At 36.1% G+C, this 16,618-nt stretch overlaps 1 protein-coding gene across 6 annotated transcripts in view; it reads left to right on the forward strand.

Moving 5' to 3' along the window:
- LOC126689304 (G-type lectin S-receptor-like serine/threonine-protein kinase At4g27290) overlaps nt 1-15,962 on the forward strand; it is a 79,462-nt gene extending 63,500 nt beyond the window's left edge. For 2 of the 6 annotated variants that reach the window (XM_050384461.1, XM_050384460.1), the window contains one exon: nt 15,407-15,962. In XM_050384461.1, coding sequence (XP_050240418.1) covers nt 15,407-15,672 — 266 coding nt within the window. In that variant the 3' untranslated portion in view covers nt 15,673-15,962. Of the gene's footprint in view, nt 1-11,583; nt 12,964-13,088; nt 13,215-14,238; nt 14,397-14,497; nt 14,709-14,834; nt 15,073-15,146; nt 15,298-15,378 lie in introns of those variants that run through there. The other 4 variants (XM_050384456.1, XM_050384455.1, XM_050384459.1 and 1 more) reach the window with 4 other exon arrangements.
- The last annotated feature ends 656 nt before the right edge of the window (nt 15,963-16,618 follow it).

Here is a 16,618-nt window from a genome sequence, read left to right on the forward strand (position 1 = left end):
GCATTGGTTGAGTGTTGAGCATACAAGTGTCTTGCCTTGTGCTTGTTAACTTGTATGTCCTTGTGTTCATTCCAAGTGTGAATGAGCACTGTGATCACTACCTTGTGGTGTTCACTTGGTTGATCAAGCCATGGTTTGTTTATTAACTCCATCTTTGCTTGATCACATATTGCCTGTTTCATATGCATTTATAATTTTCTGCTTACAATGATCATGGTGTATTGTTGTGTTTCAGGAGTATTATGTTCATATGATTCAAGTGCTTCACAGCTTCTAGAGTTAGGTGTGAGTGAGTTTTGTTCAACTGTTCCCAACTCACATGTTAAGTCTAGAGTCTGTTTTAGGGTTTTGTCACGGAATAGCCAAAGGGGGAGATTGTAAGGTTGAATTTATTCAACCATCTAATTGGCTTTATTCCGTGCCAAATTTGCTTGTAATTCAGCATTTAGTAACCCTGTATTTAGGTGGGTTTGTTGTAAGGGTAGTGAGTGAGATAGAGTGAAGTTTGCTCAAGAGTGTGCAAGAAAACAGAGACTCGCGGCTGGGACTCGCGGGTGGACTCGCGGCTGCAAGCCGCCAGAAGCAGCACACGTGCCAAGCATGCTGGAAGATGAACAGTCATGTTAGCTGGAGCACTACAGGACAAAACAGGACAACTGGCCATACGGTTAACTCGCGACTGGATCTCGCGACTTGGTCAAGCCGCGAGGTTAAGCCGCGAGCCACCCCTGTTTTGTAAAACCTGACGTTTCACATTCCTCTCCCACTCCAGTATAAATACCGCTTTAACCCACGATTGAAAGAGAGCTTCCAGAGAGAATTTTGAGAGAGAAACCCTAAAGAAAAACAAGATTGTTTCATCCACAATCTATACCTTAGAGTCTCTTCAAATTCCCCTACTCTCTTCCTCTCCATTGACAAATCCTTGAGAGGCATTATACCAAACCTGGTTCTCACCATTATCATCTCTGTGAGACAGTTGTTTGGATTTCTGGGAAGCAGTTAGGAAGAAGCCAATCTTCATTGGTTGATGCTATGGTCTAGTAGCGGAATCCGGAAAGCTAGAAAAGAAAAAGGTTCGGCGCAACCTCGTTGGAGCAAGAAACTTGGAGGGCTTAGGTGCACTGGTAGATTAGGCTTGGAGGGTCTATTGCTGTCTTTGTATCCCAACTGTATTTTCTAGTGGATTGATTACCGCTTGGAGGGCGGTGGAGAGGTTTTTCGCCGAGGACTTCGGTTTCCTCTTCGATAACACATCGCGTGTTGTCTTTGTGTTTGCATCTTCCTTCCTCTCTATCTTTGCCTTTTATTTATCTGCTGTGGGTTTTATTTTGTTATGGCTTAGATAGTTTATAACCAATTTCATATTATAGCATGTGTTAAGTTTCCGCACACTAGTTGTTTGACATATTGCTTGAATTGGTTAAGTTGTATTTTGGGGATCTAAACGTTCAAAGGTGTTTTGTACACGTTTTTGAACTTTCAATTCCATTCCCTTATGAACTCCCATTCTGATTCCTTACTGGGTAAGGAATAGAATGTTACTTCTTTGCCAAGCAATACCAATTTCTTGAACCACTAATTACTTGTCAAAGAAGTAATTCTTTATCTTCCATAGTCTAGCCACTTCTGAATGCAAATGACCTTACCATTAGGATGCCCTTGACCTATTCATGCCACACATGCACAGCTTTGGACATTGTTCCCTGGGCTGTGCAAAGATATTTATCATAGTGCTACCCTAAGAAAATGTTTAAATACTAACTATGTAAATGTTTAAGATTCAGAAAACTAAAGTGAGAAAAACTTTGGGATATACAACTCACGTGCACTTGCTTCATGCTCTAGTGGCATTGTGCCAAAGTTTTAAAAACCAAATTGTTCAAAGAATCAAAAAAGGGAAAGGTTCAAGGTTTGAGTCTAGTCGAATCTTAATGATATATAATTTACTGGTTAATTAAAATACAAATAATTGTGTTACATTTGTTAAAATGTTAAAATTATCAAAATTGACTGAAAAATATCTAAAGAAATTTAAACAACTTTCAAATGAATTTTAGCGATTTTATTAGGTTAATAGAAAATAATAAAGCTAAAAAAAATGTTTGGTAGTCCTTTAAGAATAAAGCAGTTTCATCTAAAATAAGTCCATTCTATAAATAGATTCATAAATATCACGTTGAAATACAAAAGCACAATCCTTCAATCACATATAAATTTAGTTAATACAAATTCAATGGTACTAATATATTGAGAGAGAGAGAGAGAGAGGTTATATAATAAAATAAAAACCTATTAATCCTGTAAGAGAACAATAAATATAATTGTGGGGCACAATAGTTTGTGGGCTCGGCCCTCTCGCTTATGGGGAGTCCACAGGCCCCAAACTGAAGGAGGCCAGGGCCCAGGCTCAAAAATAGTAAGCCCAAAGTGGCCCGAAGATACAGCCGAGGACAGCTTAGTCCTCGGCAGACCCAAAGTCTCATTGATGAAAGTGGCATACAAGCAAACTTAAAAGATCAGAAAATATCTCGGGGAAATAGTCCTTAATACCCTTCATTGATATGACATTGCACCTGACAGAACCGGATTCTTAGGCTTTATTGACCGTCTCCAACCATTTCGGGATTAGACTGACGGGACAAATATCTGTCCTGAAAAAAATCGACCCTACACGTGGACGAAGGACAACGAACGTAGGCTAGTATAAAAGAAAACGTAAGGTAACAAAGAAGGGGATCCCCCATCTCACTTCCTGGAAAAAACTTCAGGAATGAGAATGCCCGGACAATATATGCGCACCACCACGGAAAACCCACCGTCGGGTAACCGGGAAAAACATTAGTGCTCCTCGGACAAGATCCGAGGAGCCCAATTCCTCAATTTACAAAGCCGTATGACTTGGGCATCCAGCTCGAAGCCTTTTCCTATCTAGGTTTCCCCAACGTCCGGTCTGGACAGACGCCCTGTAACCAAACGTTAGCCTTTCAAGCCCACTCTCTACAAATTTTATTGTGAGTGATCCATCACGCGCGAGCCCAACGTCATTGTTGGGCCGTTTGAGAATCGTGTCCCTACAATAATAGTTATTCAATTAAAGTCACAAAAAAAAAAAACCAACTGCCTTATGGTACGTGAAACTAATTTAAGGGCAGATGCCTGAGGTTTGAATCCCCACAGCGTGTGCCCTTTGTAAGTTTTCTTAGAAAAATGTTACTACCTTGAACAAGTTGAACTATGAACGATTCAACGGGTGGTTTGGGTGGTTCACTGATTTTATTTAGCATGCAGGGTTTCTATATATATATATTGGATTCGTTGTCGCTTTGTGGTAAACCCAATCAGATTGGGCAGTCCGGTTTGGGTTTAAAACCCATGAGTCATGCCGTCCAGTGGGCTTCGCTTGATCAGCCCTCAATGCTCCTACTCTATATATATGTTAAAACTGTCTTCTCAACTAGTCAAGGCCTTCGTTGGGTGGCCTTGGTGTCCTTGGAAAGTTTATGAAACCTACTTTCTAGTGCCTCCACATTTGTGTAGTTTTGTACAATGATCCGAAGGTTATAGTCTTGTGAAGTTAGGTAGTTGGTGAGGCAATTTTGACCCAATCATAGATTTTTGTCGGCTTTCCATTTTAGTGCGAAAGACCTGATAATCCAAACTTCCTCAAAAAAATCGGGCTTAGCCAAGTTGTACAGAATTTTGACTAGTTTTTTGAAGTACATGCCTTGTGAAATATCATTAAGCAATTTATGGCAACCATGCGGGCTTAGTCCCCCAAGATGATTTTGGGACTTACAATATGCTTTTCCTAATTTTCAGATTTTTCACATAAAATTACCGACAATTTGAACTTCCATGTAAAAATTCAGTTTAACCAAGTTGTAGAAAATTTTGCATGGTTTAAGAAAGTTCTAGAAACTTTTACATAGTTTAAGAAAGTACACTTTTTTCAGATGAACTATGTGTGGTTCAAAACAACTTTGCGTGGAATGGTTCTAGTGCAGTCTGATTTTGAAAAAGAAATCCGAGATTTCCATAGAATCCATCCACTTTCATGCTCTTAATTAACGACCTTCCTGTTGTCCGTTTAACTCAAATGACTTATCATTGTAAAGCTTTAATAGTGCCAAAGTTGCACTTCTAATTTCTTGACATGAAAAGTCATGATCACGGCAACGTAACCTGAACCAGTTTTTTTTTTGTTTTTTTTGAGTGTCAGTGGGTCTTTTGGAGATTCCATGTGCATATGTAGTAGACTAATAGACTTCTAATATAAGTAGAGGACTTGGCTTGCACACATAGTAGAATTAGGCTTGGGCTTATGCTAATGGGCTAATATATCTCTAACACCACGAATCTTCTTCAACCAATGAAATCACAATCACATTGTTGGAGGCTTGCTAACAATTTTTTGCCAATATCATACAACATTGTCAATGTAGAATTATATTCATCATCATATATTGTTAACTGTGTTCCTACTCTCAAGTAAGCCATGTCCATTTTATTCAAATGAAGGTAACTTTTTTTCTTCCTTTTGGCAGCCAAGTTCATTAAATCAAAAGGGCATGTCCATAGGACATGCCCATCACATTTAAAAAGCATTAATACACTAGGAGGGTTTTAAGAAAATAACAAAATATAGTTTCAGATTGGTCCCTTTTCGTGCTAGGTAATATCCACACCTATTGGTTTCCTCAAAGCAATGGACAATCGTGGTCTACTGTACTTAGGGTCTATTTGGGATCCGATTATTTTGCTGAAACTGAAAAAAATTTGCTGAAAGTGTTGTAGATAAAAGTAAAAGTTAGCTAAAATAGTACAGTAGGACCTATGAGTAATACCAAAAAGTGCAAAGGGACCTATGAATAATAGCAAAAATAAGTTGAATAGTAAAATAAGTTGGTTTCTTAAGCTAGAGCCAAATGCACACTTAGTTTTGGTTATGAGCTCCCTACAATTAGCCACAATTGAAGATAGAACATTATAAGCATACCAACTACAATCCTGCATCATATTCCACTTCAACAACCTGCGACTGAATACATAATTAAGACAATCTCTAGAAAGACCTCGATGATCTCTAATTTTGGCAGTTTAACCATGTTTCCTCGATGATCTCTAATAAGACCTCCAACTTCTGCTAGCTCTGGATTTCCTAGGGACAACCAATCTGTGTTGAGCTTAAACCAATTGAGTTCTAGCTTGTCCCACTTGACACTGTTGGTCCACTTCGTACTAGTTGTTTAGTACCAATGGCGGATATGAAAGTAGTGAAAGCAAAAGTGGAGAGAAAAGATTGTAAATTTTTTTGTGTATTAGCATATTGTATAGTCATCATTTTATCTGATCACATTGTCAGTACCAACAATTTGTAGCTTATGCGACGTTTGCATGAGAATATTCTATTACATCTCATATTGGATAGGTCCCCCCATCCCAATATTTGTGATAATAAGGAGTCTTTCAACCGATAGCCACAGACTCTTATTTCAAATAGTATTAGTTCTTTTGCTTTCCTAGGAGTTCACAGACACCTAATTCTACTTGGAGTAGAATTCTTGATACAAACCCATTGAATGGGCTATCACGTGGGCTGGACCCACAACAATCTCCCCCTCCAGCCCATTGAGAAAGGAGATCTTCATTCTAGCTCTTCAGTTCAGATCCATGTTGGTTAAGCTGACTTCAAGCTTGACCTTCTTCATTTTCTTCATCAACACTGAAAACACCTCATCAACGTCAATCCCTTTCATTCTCAAATAATTAATCTCATCTTGGATATCCTTAATCCAATCTCTTGACTCCCCCTCATCAAAAGCCCAATTATTCTCGAAGCTAACAGTTTGATGTTCTCCAGTAGTCCTCTTCTCATGAGGTTTAACAATCTCCAGTGGAGGATATTGCTCCCCCCGCTCAAGCCCTCTAGGATCTTTCACTTCATCGTCATCCCATGTAGCCTTAGCATGTTCATATTCTTCATCAACTACCACTTCCTTTTCTGAAGCACTATTAGGCAATGAGAATTTCACACTCTTGGTTTCAACACCATTAATCCCAACATTCATCTTTGGAGTCTTCTCAAAATGTTTAATCTCATTGAATTTCTTCTTACAGGTCTTCACATGAGTCCTGTACAAACCGCAACATGCATGTCCTCTTATAACCAATGGCCCCTTAGTAAGTTTCCATCTTCCATTACCAAGGTAGTTATAATAACCCGCTTGATCCATAGCCAATGTAGAAAACACATTCATCCTTAAATCTGGAACATGTCGCACATCCTTCAACATCATAATGCTACCAACATTGGTTTCAATGCACACATCACCAATTCTCACAATTTTTGAATAACTAGAATTACCCATCTTCACTGTACCAAAGTCTCTTGCTTTGTACATGGTAAACAACCCCTTCATAGGGATAATATGGTGGGGGGCTACAGAATCAACAACCCACTCAACATCATTATTAGCAACATGCTCACACTTTTGCTCTTCAATAGAGAGCACCACAACATCCTCATCAATCATAGCAGCTGTAGTATTTTTCTCACTATCATTCTTTTCATATTTTCCTTTATTTTGTTCCTTATTCCAATGCCAACAATCTCTTCTTAAGTGACCCTTTTTCCCACAATGGAAGCATTCTCTAGTTTCCTTGAACTGAGATCTATCTCTTGATTGTGACCTATCATGAATTTCTGATCATTAGGTCTTTTGCTTCTACCTCTACTCTTGTTCTCCATGACAAAAGCTTGATCTTGTGCATTATCTATATTTGCATCTCTCCTGTGAACCTCTTCACTTAAAATCAAATCTCTAATATCATCATATTTGAGTTTGCTTTTCCCTGCAAAATTACTCACTGTCATTCTCATGGCTTCCCAATTATTTGGTAAAGAAGACAAAAGTATCAATGCACGAACCTCCTCATCAAATTCAATTCCTGCGATGAATAATTGATTTGTGATTGTATTGAACTCATTCAGATGCTACGCTACAGAAGTGCTTTCTACCTCTTTAGATTAAATAACTTCTTCATTAGATACACCTTGTTGTTAGCTGACGGCTTTTCAACATGCTAGACAAAACCTTCCTCAAATCCACCGTAGTCTTTTCTTTCACAACATTGTGTGCAACTGATCTTGACAGAGTTAATCAAATAACTCCCAATACCTGTCTATCAAGAAGGTTCCAGTCTTCATCCTTCATAGTTTCAAGTTTCGTCCCCAAAAGAGGTAGATGTAATTTCTTCCCATAGAGATAATCTTCAATCTGCATCCTCCAATATGTGAAGTTTGTTCCATCAAATTTATCAATTCCTGAATCTTTGCCTTCTTCTCCGACCATTGCTTCCACTCTAACCTTAGCTCTGATACCACTTGTTGGGTCCCAAATAATATTATCACAAATATTAGCAATTCAAGATAACAATCACACACAGGAACACAAAATTTATGTGGAAAACCTTTTCTCTTTGAAGGGAAAAACCACGGAACAAACTCCAAATAATTTTACTATTATCAAATCAATTATAATAATTCTTGTGTATGCCTCACGGCTAAAGAAAAAAAACTCTCTTATTTTTCTTTGCTCTCACACACACAAATTATCTTTCTCAAACGTAGCAATTCTTTTTCTCTATTCTTTTTCTTTTTCACTGTGCGGCACTTTTCTCTTTTCTTCTTTTTTCACTATTCCACACACCAATTCAGCACAAACAATATTTATATATAACCTATTCTCACATCACAATCCCAATACAAGTCAAATAAGGAGTCTTTCAACCAATAGCCACGGACTCTTATTTCAAATAGGATTAGTTCTTTTTCTTTCCTAGGAGTTCACTGACACCTAATTCTACTTGGAGTAGAATTCTTGATACAAACCCATGGAATGGGCTATCACGTGGGTTGGACCCACAACAATAAGAGTTATGGTACAGGCATGGTGAGACTAACTAAAATAGAAAATCTGCTCAATAAACTTTAGTATATTGTAGTGAATATGAGAATAAATTCCGTCGTATGGGAGGAGATGTGAATTTTCAACAATTTGCATGATACACAAGTCTCACAGCTGTCTGTAAGCCTAGATCAAACTCCACACCTAGTCAAAGCTCCTACTGGCCCTGCTCCCATTAAATACGGAAGCAAAAAAAAATAAACAAAAATCTGGCTCCCCATTAAATGTGTGATGAGCTACATTTTTATTATGAAAAATGTTAAGTAATTACGATCATAATATTTTTACAATAATTTCATAATAAATTTTAGGTATTAAGTTATTATTAATGAGACAAAAAAGGTAATGTGTCAATAGTGATTCAGATTAGAATCAGTAATAGCATGACAATCGGGACATATTCTAAAAAATGTTGTGTTGTAGCATTTTTCTTTATTTATCTCTTTCAATCAGAAAATGTAACATAATACTGCTATATAATTTCTAGGATAATTCCCTTTTTTTTTACTTTTTTTTTTTTTTTTTGGATAATTCAATATCTTGGGAGTGCAAAGTATTCCACTTCCCAAATATGGTAAAATCTTTTATAACATTACCTTTCCATTCCTCTTGTCAACCTTCCACATTCTTGTCTAAAATAGTCCGCCAGAAGACAAACTACAAACCCTAAAAAAAGTGGAGTTTTCTAACAAGCCAGTCACTGTTAATGTACCAATGCTCAAAAGAACAACCACATGCCTAAATCAACGCACGGCCTTCTATGATCTAGTCTTTGCTCATTATAAGGGCATTTACATTCAGTCTTCTATATGCCATGTGTTGGTATATTTTAGCATCAAGACTCAAAAATAGCCCATTACTTGATCTTGCAAAATCTTGCAATTGCAAAAAAATTTGCAATTGTGCTACAGTGCCATCCTAAATGTATGATGACATTGTAGCATAATTGTAAACCAAAATATTTTATTTTATTTCTTTTTACCTTTTGTTTTCTCTCACTTTTGTCTCTCATTTCTTCTCTCTCTCTCTCTCTCTCTCTCTCTCTCTCTCTGAATTTGCACTAGAGCTGGGTTGGATTCAGAGTGGTCACATCATGACGATCAGCGTGATCACGGCATGGTCACGGTGTGGCAAAGATTGGTGTGAATTTTGGATTGGCGCGGATTGGTGAAGATCGGAGATGGTGGTGGCGTGGGTTTGGATAGGTGGGCTATATGGGTCAGGTGGGGTTATGGTGTGGAGATTGGTGGGTTCTCTTGGTTATTTGATGGTGGTTCTTCTAGGTTTGGGTGTTGTGTGTAACTTCGTTAGTGGCTCCAATGGTGGCTCCGTTGAAGGCTTCGATGGTGATTTTTTTAAAATTGGTTTGCTAGGATATGTGGGGTTTTGGTTTGGTTTGAAATGACAGTTTGATGGGTTTTTTATAATGTGGTTTTGGTTTGATGGTCCGATGGGTGGTGCTAGGATATGTGGGGGTGGCAGTGTGTTGTTGGGTGGCATGGTGGCGGCTATTGTGATAGTGGTGGCTGCTGTGGGCTATTGTGGTTGTTGTGTGTGTTTTTTTTCTTGGTTCTTTTGGTTTGTGGTCAGTGTAGTGGCTTTTGGTGTGGTTTTTTCTGGCCTTCTATGGTTTTTTTTTTTTTTTTTTTTTGTCAGTGCCTAGAAGTAGAGGGAGAAAGAGAGGAAAAGGGAGAGAGAGAGAGAAATAGTAAAAAAAATATTTAAATAAACTGAAAAAATAGAGTTTGAAACGTTAAGTGTGTTGTAAAATAGTATGATATAAATGAAAAAATAACTCTTGGTGTGTGTTTGGCAAAAATTATCTTTGTAAACTTATTTTACTATTCAGCTTATTTTTGCTACTATTCATGGGTCCTACTGCACTTTTTGGTACTATTTATGGGTCTCACTGTACTATTTCAATTAACTTTTACATTTATCTATAGTACTTTCATCAAAAAGTTTTCAGTTTCAGCAAAATAAGTGGATCTCAAACGAACCCTAAATTGCATCATATTGAATGGACCAAACTTCACTCCTAGTCAAGGTTCCTACTAGCCCTGATCCCATCAAATACGAGCGCAAAAACAAATATTAGACAAAAATCTGGCTCCCAATTAAATGTGGCCCTATTTATTTATTTATGACGTGGCCTTATTTATTTATGAGCAATGTTATGTTTACAATATTTTCACATAATTTTATACTAAATCTTAGATACTAAGTTATTACTATGATCACCTCAAAAAAAAAAAAAAAAAATTATTACTATGAAAATGTCATGCATGTAGTATATTGTGATGTACTTTTATGTTAGAATTCATTTTCCTTTTCCTTTTGTGTGTGTGTTTGTTTCTAAAAAAAAAATGAAAATTTTCCCACATTACTTAAGAAAGTGTATTGTGTGTAGTATAACTTTCCGCACCCTCTTTTAAAAGTTACCATAACTTTTGAGTAGAGTTATAGTATACTTTTGTGTTTGTTGTGTGTAAAACTCTTTCTCTTCTTGTGTTTGTTTCTTAAAAAAAAGTGTAATAATGGATCTACCAATATTCCATAATTTCAAATCCTTGTGTTCACCTTTCCACTCTTGTCAACCAGAGACGACTTGATGCATTTGGGGGCCTAACGCGAAACCTAAAATTGAGGCCTTTTATATATTTAAATATAATTTAAAAAAATAAATATTACTTAAACTCTACTATCTTGCTTTAGATGCAAAATTATTACTAATAAACATGAACAATGTAGATTTTTTTTTTTTTTTAGAAAGTCTTTAGACACCAAAAAAAAAAAAAATTTGATAAAACTTTCATACCTATTGATATAGTAGATTGATAGTGGTAAGTAAAAGAGTAATATGTGATGGACCTAGGTAAAAACTAATAAAAGTATGTCAACTCAATTATTGTGAAAAACGTTGTGAATTTTTTTTGTGTATTGCTCTCTTTTTTTAGATGTGTTATATTCACGATATTTTTCACAGCAAATCCTAATTGTTAAGTTGTTACTGGTTTTAATTTGAACTCACTATTAAAATTATTCATTTTGTTATCAATAAGTAACAGTCTCTAATAAATTGTTACTGATTCGAAGTTGAACTCACTACTGAAATTATTTATTTTGTTATCAATAAGTAAGAGTCTTTAATAACCTACTATTTAGAATTTGCTGTAAAAAATATTATGAAAAATGTTGTGAGTATAACATTTCTACTTGATAAAAAAAAAATTACTTTACATAATAGCTAATATTTGAGCTTAATTAAATTAAAATTTGGGACTTTTTTATACTTGGGAGCTTAGGCGATCATGTCAATTACTTACCTGTCGCATTTTTTCTACTAGCATTCCATAATTTCAAATCCTGGTGCTTCCCTTTCCACTCTTGTGACTTGTCAACCTTTCACAATCTCGTCAAAAATAGTGGGCGCGAGGACAAACTACATAGAATCCGACATCGCAGAAGGGAGCAACGACAAATGTGGAAATTAATGCGAGATCGCAGAAGAGAGTAACGACACGTGGAAATTTTTGTTCAAAAAAAAAAAATGTTGGCCTTCAATTCAATAAAGAACGACCACAAGACTGGGTCAACTCATGACCTTCCATGGTGTAGCCATTGCTGATTGTAAATTATAGGCCTAACTTTAAAATGTTGGCTAAGACTAAGAGCTCTAATTAAGAACAGAAAGCAATGGACATCTTTGCTTTTGTGTTGTTGAGTTCCAGTTTGCTTCCTTTCTCCTTTGTACTGTTGGATGCTGCTGACAGCATTTCAAAATCCGAATCCCTCAGTGAGGGCATAACCTTGGTCTCTAAACATGAAAGCTACGCTCTGGGGTTCTTTAGTCCTGGTAATTCCAGTAACCGTTACTTGGGAATATGGTATAACAATATCCCAGTTAGAACGGTTGTTTGGGTAGCAAACCGGCTCAATCCAATAAACGACTCGTCTGGCATGTTGATGGTAAACAGTTCAGGTAGTCTTGTTCTTCTCAGCCAGAATAGAACAGTTGCTTGGTCGGCAAACTCAACAAAACAGGCCAGGAATCCAATAGTCCAGCTTTTAGATTCCGGAAATCTAGTATTAAGAGAAGAGAACGAAGAAAACCCAGAAAATTATTTGTGGCAAAGCTTTGACTATCCTTCTGATACTTTGCTACCGGGGATGAAGCTTGGATGGGACTTAAGGACTGGTATGGAACGGCGCCTAACTACTTGGAAAAGTCCAGATGATCCATCTCCAGGAGAACTGAGTTGGGGGGTTGAACTTCATAATTACCCTGAGATAGTCATGAAGAAAGGCACCGAGAAGTTCTTCCGGACCGGACCATGGAATGGCCATGGTTTCAGTGGTGTACCAGTCGTAAAGGACAATCCAGTTGTCAAATACGATTTTGTCATCAACAGCGATGAGGTATACTTCATATACAGTTCCGTTAATAATTCTGTAATCTCTAGAGCATTTTTGAACGAAACTTCGTCCTTATATGAGCGCTACATATGGGTCTCAGAAGATAAAAAATGGAGCCTGTACTTATCTCTGCCAAAAGACGAATGTGAAGGTTATAATTTATGTGGTCCTTATGGAAATTGTATCATTGGTGAGTCACCTATCTGTCAATGTGTAGAAGGATTCAAGCATAAGTCACCAAATACATGGAACCCAGATGAGTGGTCTAAGGGATGTGTACGTATTACCCAATTGAGCTGCGAGGATAAAGATAAAATTGGGTTTGTTAAATTTGTTGGGCTCAAAATGCCAGATACCACGTATTCCTGGGTAAACGGAAGTATGAATCTTAACGAATGCAGAGTCAAATGTTTGAACAACTGTTCCTGTACGGCTTATGCAAACTCAAATATTATAAATGGAGGAAGTGGCTGCGCTGTGTGGTTTGGGGATCTAATTGATATTAGACAGATTGCAGCTAATGGGCAGGATGCTTATATGCAGGATGTATATATTCGAATGCCTGCTTCAAAGCAAGGTAATAGGCCTATGGTCTTTATTGCTCTTTAATTTATATTTTTACATGCCATTGAAGCTATAATCTTTGTTGTTTCCATCTATTTTATTGCATTACTAAAATATTTTTGCTTTTCTTCTGCAAAGTCGATCATAAAGAGGAGAAAGACAAGCAAAAGATGAAGGTTATAGTAATAGTTGTGGTTGGAATTGCGGTCGTTTTTGGGGTGCTCTTGACTACCTACCGCATAAGCAAAAGGACAAACTTCAGAGGTAATATTTCTCTCTGACCCACTTTGGAAAAGATATTTTAAGATTGTTTAATTGAACTTCTAGAAACGTACAAAGCAGCTAATAAGATGTTGAAAAAGAAAAGCTATGAAGTTTAGCCATTTGATCTTAAGAAAAATAATAGTAAGGCTAAAATATGTCGTGGCCTAAAGCAGGGGGATAAAGAGGTTGACTCAAGCTAGAAAATATAGATGGGCTGAAATTTGCTCCCAAAAAAAAAAAAGATGGGCTGAAATGGCCCATTGAACGAGAATCACAAAAAATAATCTAAATCTTGTTTTGATTAGGATTATAACCGTATATGTAAACACCAATTTATACTATTTTATGCAAGATTTCCAGTAAAGTTGGAAAGGCAGAAGCTAGCACAATACTTATAGTGAAAAAACCATGCCTTTCATCCATGAGCTTTCTTGAGAGAATCCTAGTAGTTTTATAAAATCTTGTGATCCAAAGTTCAAAACCACATAGCATTTCTTCTAGTTAGTTGACTGTAGATCAAATATTCAAGGAGGCACCTTAATTGGAGTGCACCAAAGGTTCTAGTTAGTTTACACAGACCTGCCATTCATGAACGAAACCATATGGGAAGAAACTCAAAGTTTTAAAGCTATTGTGAGTCGCAGCAGTGAATTATCGATTTGGAATGTAGAGTCTCGGTAGAATGGTTTTTTTCAAGACTATAAAACACATTCTTTTCTAGTTGATTGCCTTAGTGGGAGTAGGTTACTCATATAGCCCCTTTTCCTCTAACAAGTTATCCATAGGTTTTCCACTTCAGAATCATATTATCTGTCTTATGCATTTATTGTTTTGCTTTATGACTTGATCACTTATTCTTTTTTGGTTATTGATATTGACATTTTGGATCACCTAATTAATTTATTTGATTTGAAATCAAATAATAATTATGTTGTATAATTAACTAGTTGATCTAGACGGAACATAACAAGTGCCATACTCTTATTTCTTATGTATAATGTGAAGCTCATCTTGATCTTAGCAGAGAAAATCGAGAATAATGTGATGATAGACCAAAACATTGAAGGCCAAAGTGAAGACATGGAGGTCCCATTCTTCACCCTGGCTACCATAGTCATTGCCACTAACAACTTTTCAAGCTATAACAAGCTTGGTGAAGGTGGCTTTGGACTTGTATATAAGGTAACTTTGCAGCAAGCTTTTTTAAAGATCACAAAAAATAAAAAAGCAATTCTCACCATGTTCAACTTCAATAAAATCAATTTGAAAATGTGAATTTTCAGGGTACATTAATAGATGGAAAAGAAATTGCTGTGAAAAGGCTTTCACAGAAATCTGGACAAGGATTAAGTGAGTTTAAAAATGAAGTTATACTAATCGCCAAATTGCAACATCGAAATCTTGTTAGGCTTTTGGGATATTGCATTGAAGGGGACGAGAAAATGCTAATCTATGAATACATGCCCAATGGAAGCTTGGACTCCTTCATTTTTGGTTTGAACTTCATGAATTTTTTTTACCAAACTTCACAAAAAATTTTATTGTTATTTAAAGAAATGCCAATTTCTTGTTTCATATTCAAGTTAAACTTAGTATTAACATAAGGCAGAAACTTTTCAGATCAAACGAAAGCTAAAGTTTTAGATTGGTCTATGCGCTTCAATATTATCTGTGGGATTGCGCGAGGGCTTCTATATCTTCATGAAGATTCTAGATTGAGGATTATACATAGAGATCTCAAAGCAAGCAATATTTTACTTGATAGTAAGATGAATCCAAAAATTTCTGACTTCGGTATGGCTAGAATCTTTGGTGGAGATCAGATTGAAGGAAACACAAATAGAGTCGTCGGAACTTAGTACGTATTCTTAACATGTTTTATTGTTGATATTTTTTAATCAAAGATTTTCATGCTTAATGATGTGTTTGCAGTGGTTATATGGCACCCGAATATGCCATTGATGGTCTGTTCTCAGTAAAATCCGATGTCTTTAGCTTTGGAATATTGTTGTTGGAGATAATAAGTGGAAAGAAAAATCGAGGCTCTTTCCATCTAGACAATACTCAAAACCTTGTTGGACATGTGAGTTCTCAAAATATTTTATCCTCTATCTTATTACATATAATGATACAAATAATGATAAAGAATTTTAAAATGTCTTAGGCATGGAAATTATGGAAAGAAGATAGACCTTTAGAACTGATTGATACCTGCTTAAAGGGCTCTGTAATCCAATCGGAGATTCTACGTTGCCTCCATATTAGTTTCTTATGTTTGCAACAACATCACAACGATCGACCAAATATGTCATATGTGGTTATGATGTTACACGGTGAGAGTTCATTACCTGAACCCAAAGAGTTGGGTTTCTTTGTAGGAAAAAAATCAACTTCATCAAGCAAGGGCCAATCATCCTCAACCAATGAAATTACTGTTACCATGTTAGAGGCTCGATAGTCAAATATCATATCAATTGCATTTTATAATATATCTTACAAGTGATATTTACATCTTTACATTTTGTATCATACACATTTTTATTCTCCATGTATGCGACATCAGTCTTACTATGAGAGACCGTGCCCCTGTCTCGTTTTGAATTGATTGCTTTAGGCCAAATTGACGTGAATGGGTGGAGTCATATTATTGCCTCTCAAAATGGAGATTATACTGATTACATTTTTCCCTTTAGATTAAGGGTTTTACAATGGAAAATTATAATTGAAAAATTCATCATTTTATTGATTTGGGAATGAATATACATTGATCATAGGAAATTACATGGCTATGGTCCTAGATAGAATTTAAGATAAAATAAATGGCTTTGTTTTCTAGTTACAATGTAAAGATTGAAAATTTCATGGATAAGCATTTGATCTACTAACTCTTGATCTAAGCTTAGAGACTATATTATAAGATGGGAAGGTGTTAGGCACCCACCTTGCCTAGTAAATCGTTCTTCTAGACTATAGTGGCCAACATTTATGTCATATCATCCAAAATATTATCAATCAATTGCTTTGCTTGAATTTAATGTGTGTGCATATGAGAAACCCTAATTTCATTTTTTAATCACTACATTTGGATTAAAAAAAGTAACTTCTAGTGAATGTGTATGAATGGTGATGTTATTGTGAGAGATCGCAAAGGTGCCCTAAAAAAAAAAAAAAGAGATTTTGAGTGCTTTTTCAAGACACTTCTCTTTTTTGGGTAAGTGGTGTGGAGTCGCCACTTACTTTTTATACTAAAAAATAAGAAAAAAATTAAATACAACTTTACATGGCTATATTGTTCCATTCTCATTGATTGAATAAAAAAATAAAAACTTGATAAATTAAGTATTACATGACTTTGGGTCCTTGTTTGTTTTTAGACTCCTTAAAACACAACCAGATTAACCTAG

Source organism: Quercus robur, chromosome 6 (genome assembly GCF_932294415.1).
Source record: "Quercus robur chromosome 6, dhQueRobu3.1, whole genome shotgun sequence".
Classification (NCBI taxonomy): Eukaryota; Viridiplantae; Streptophyta; class Magnoliopsida; order Fagales; family Fagaceae; genus Quercus; species Quercus robur.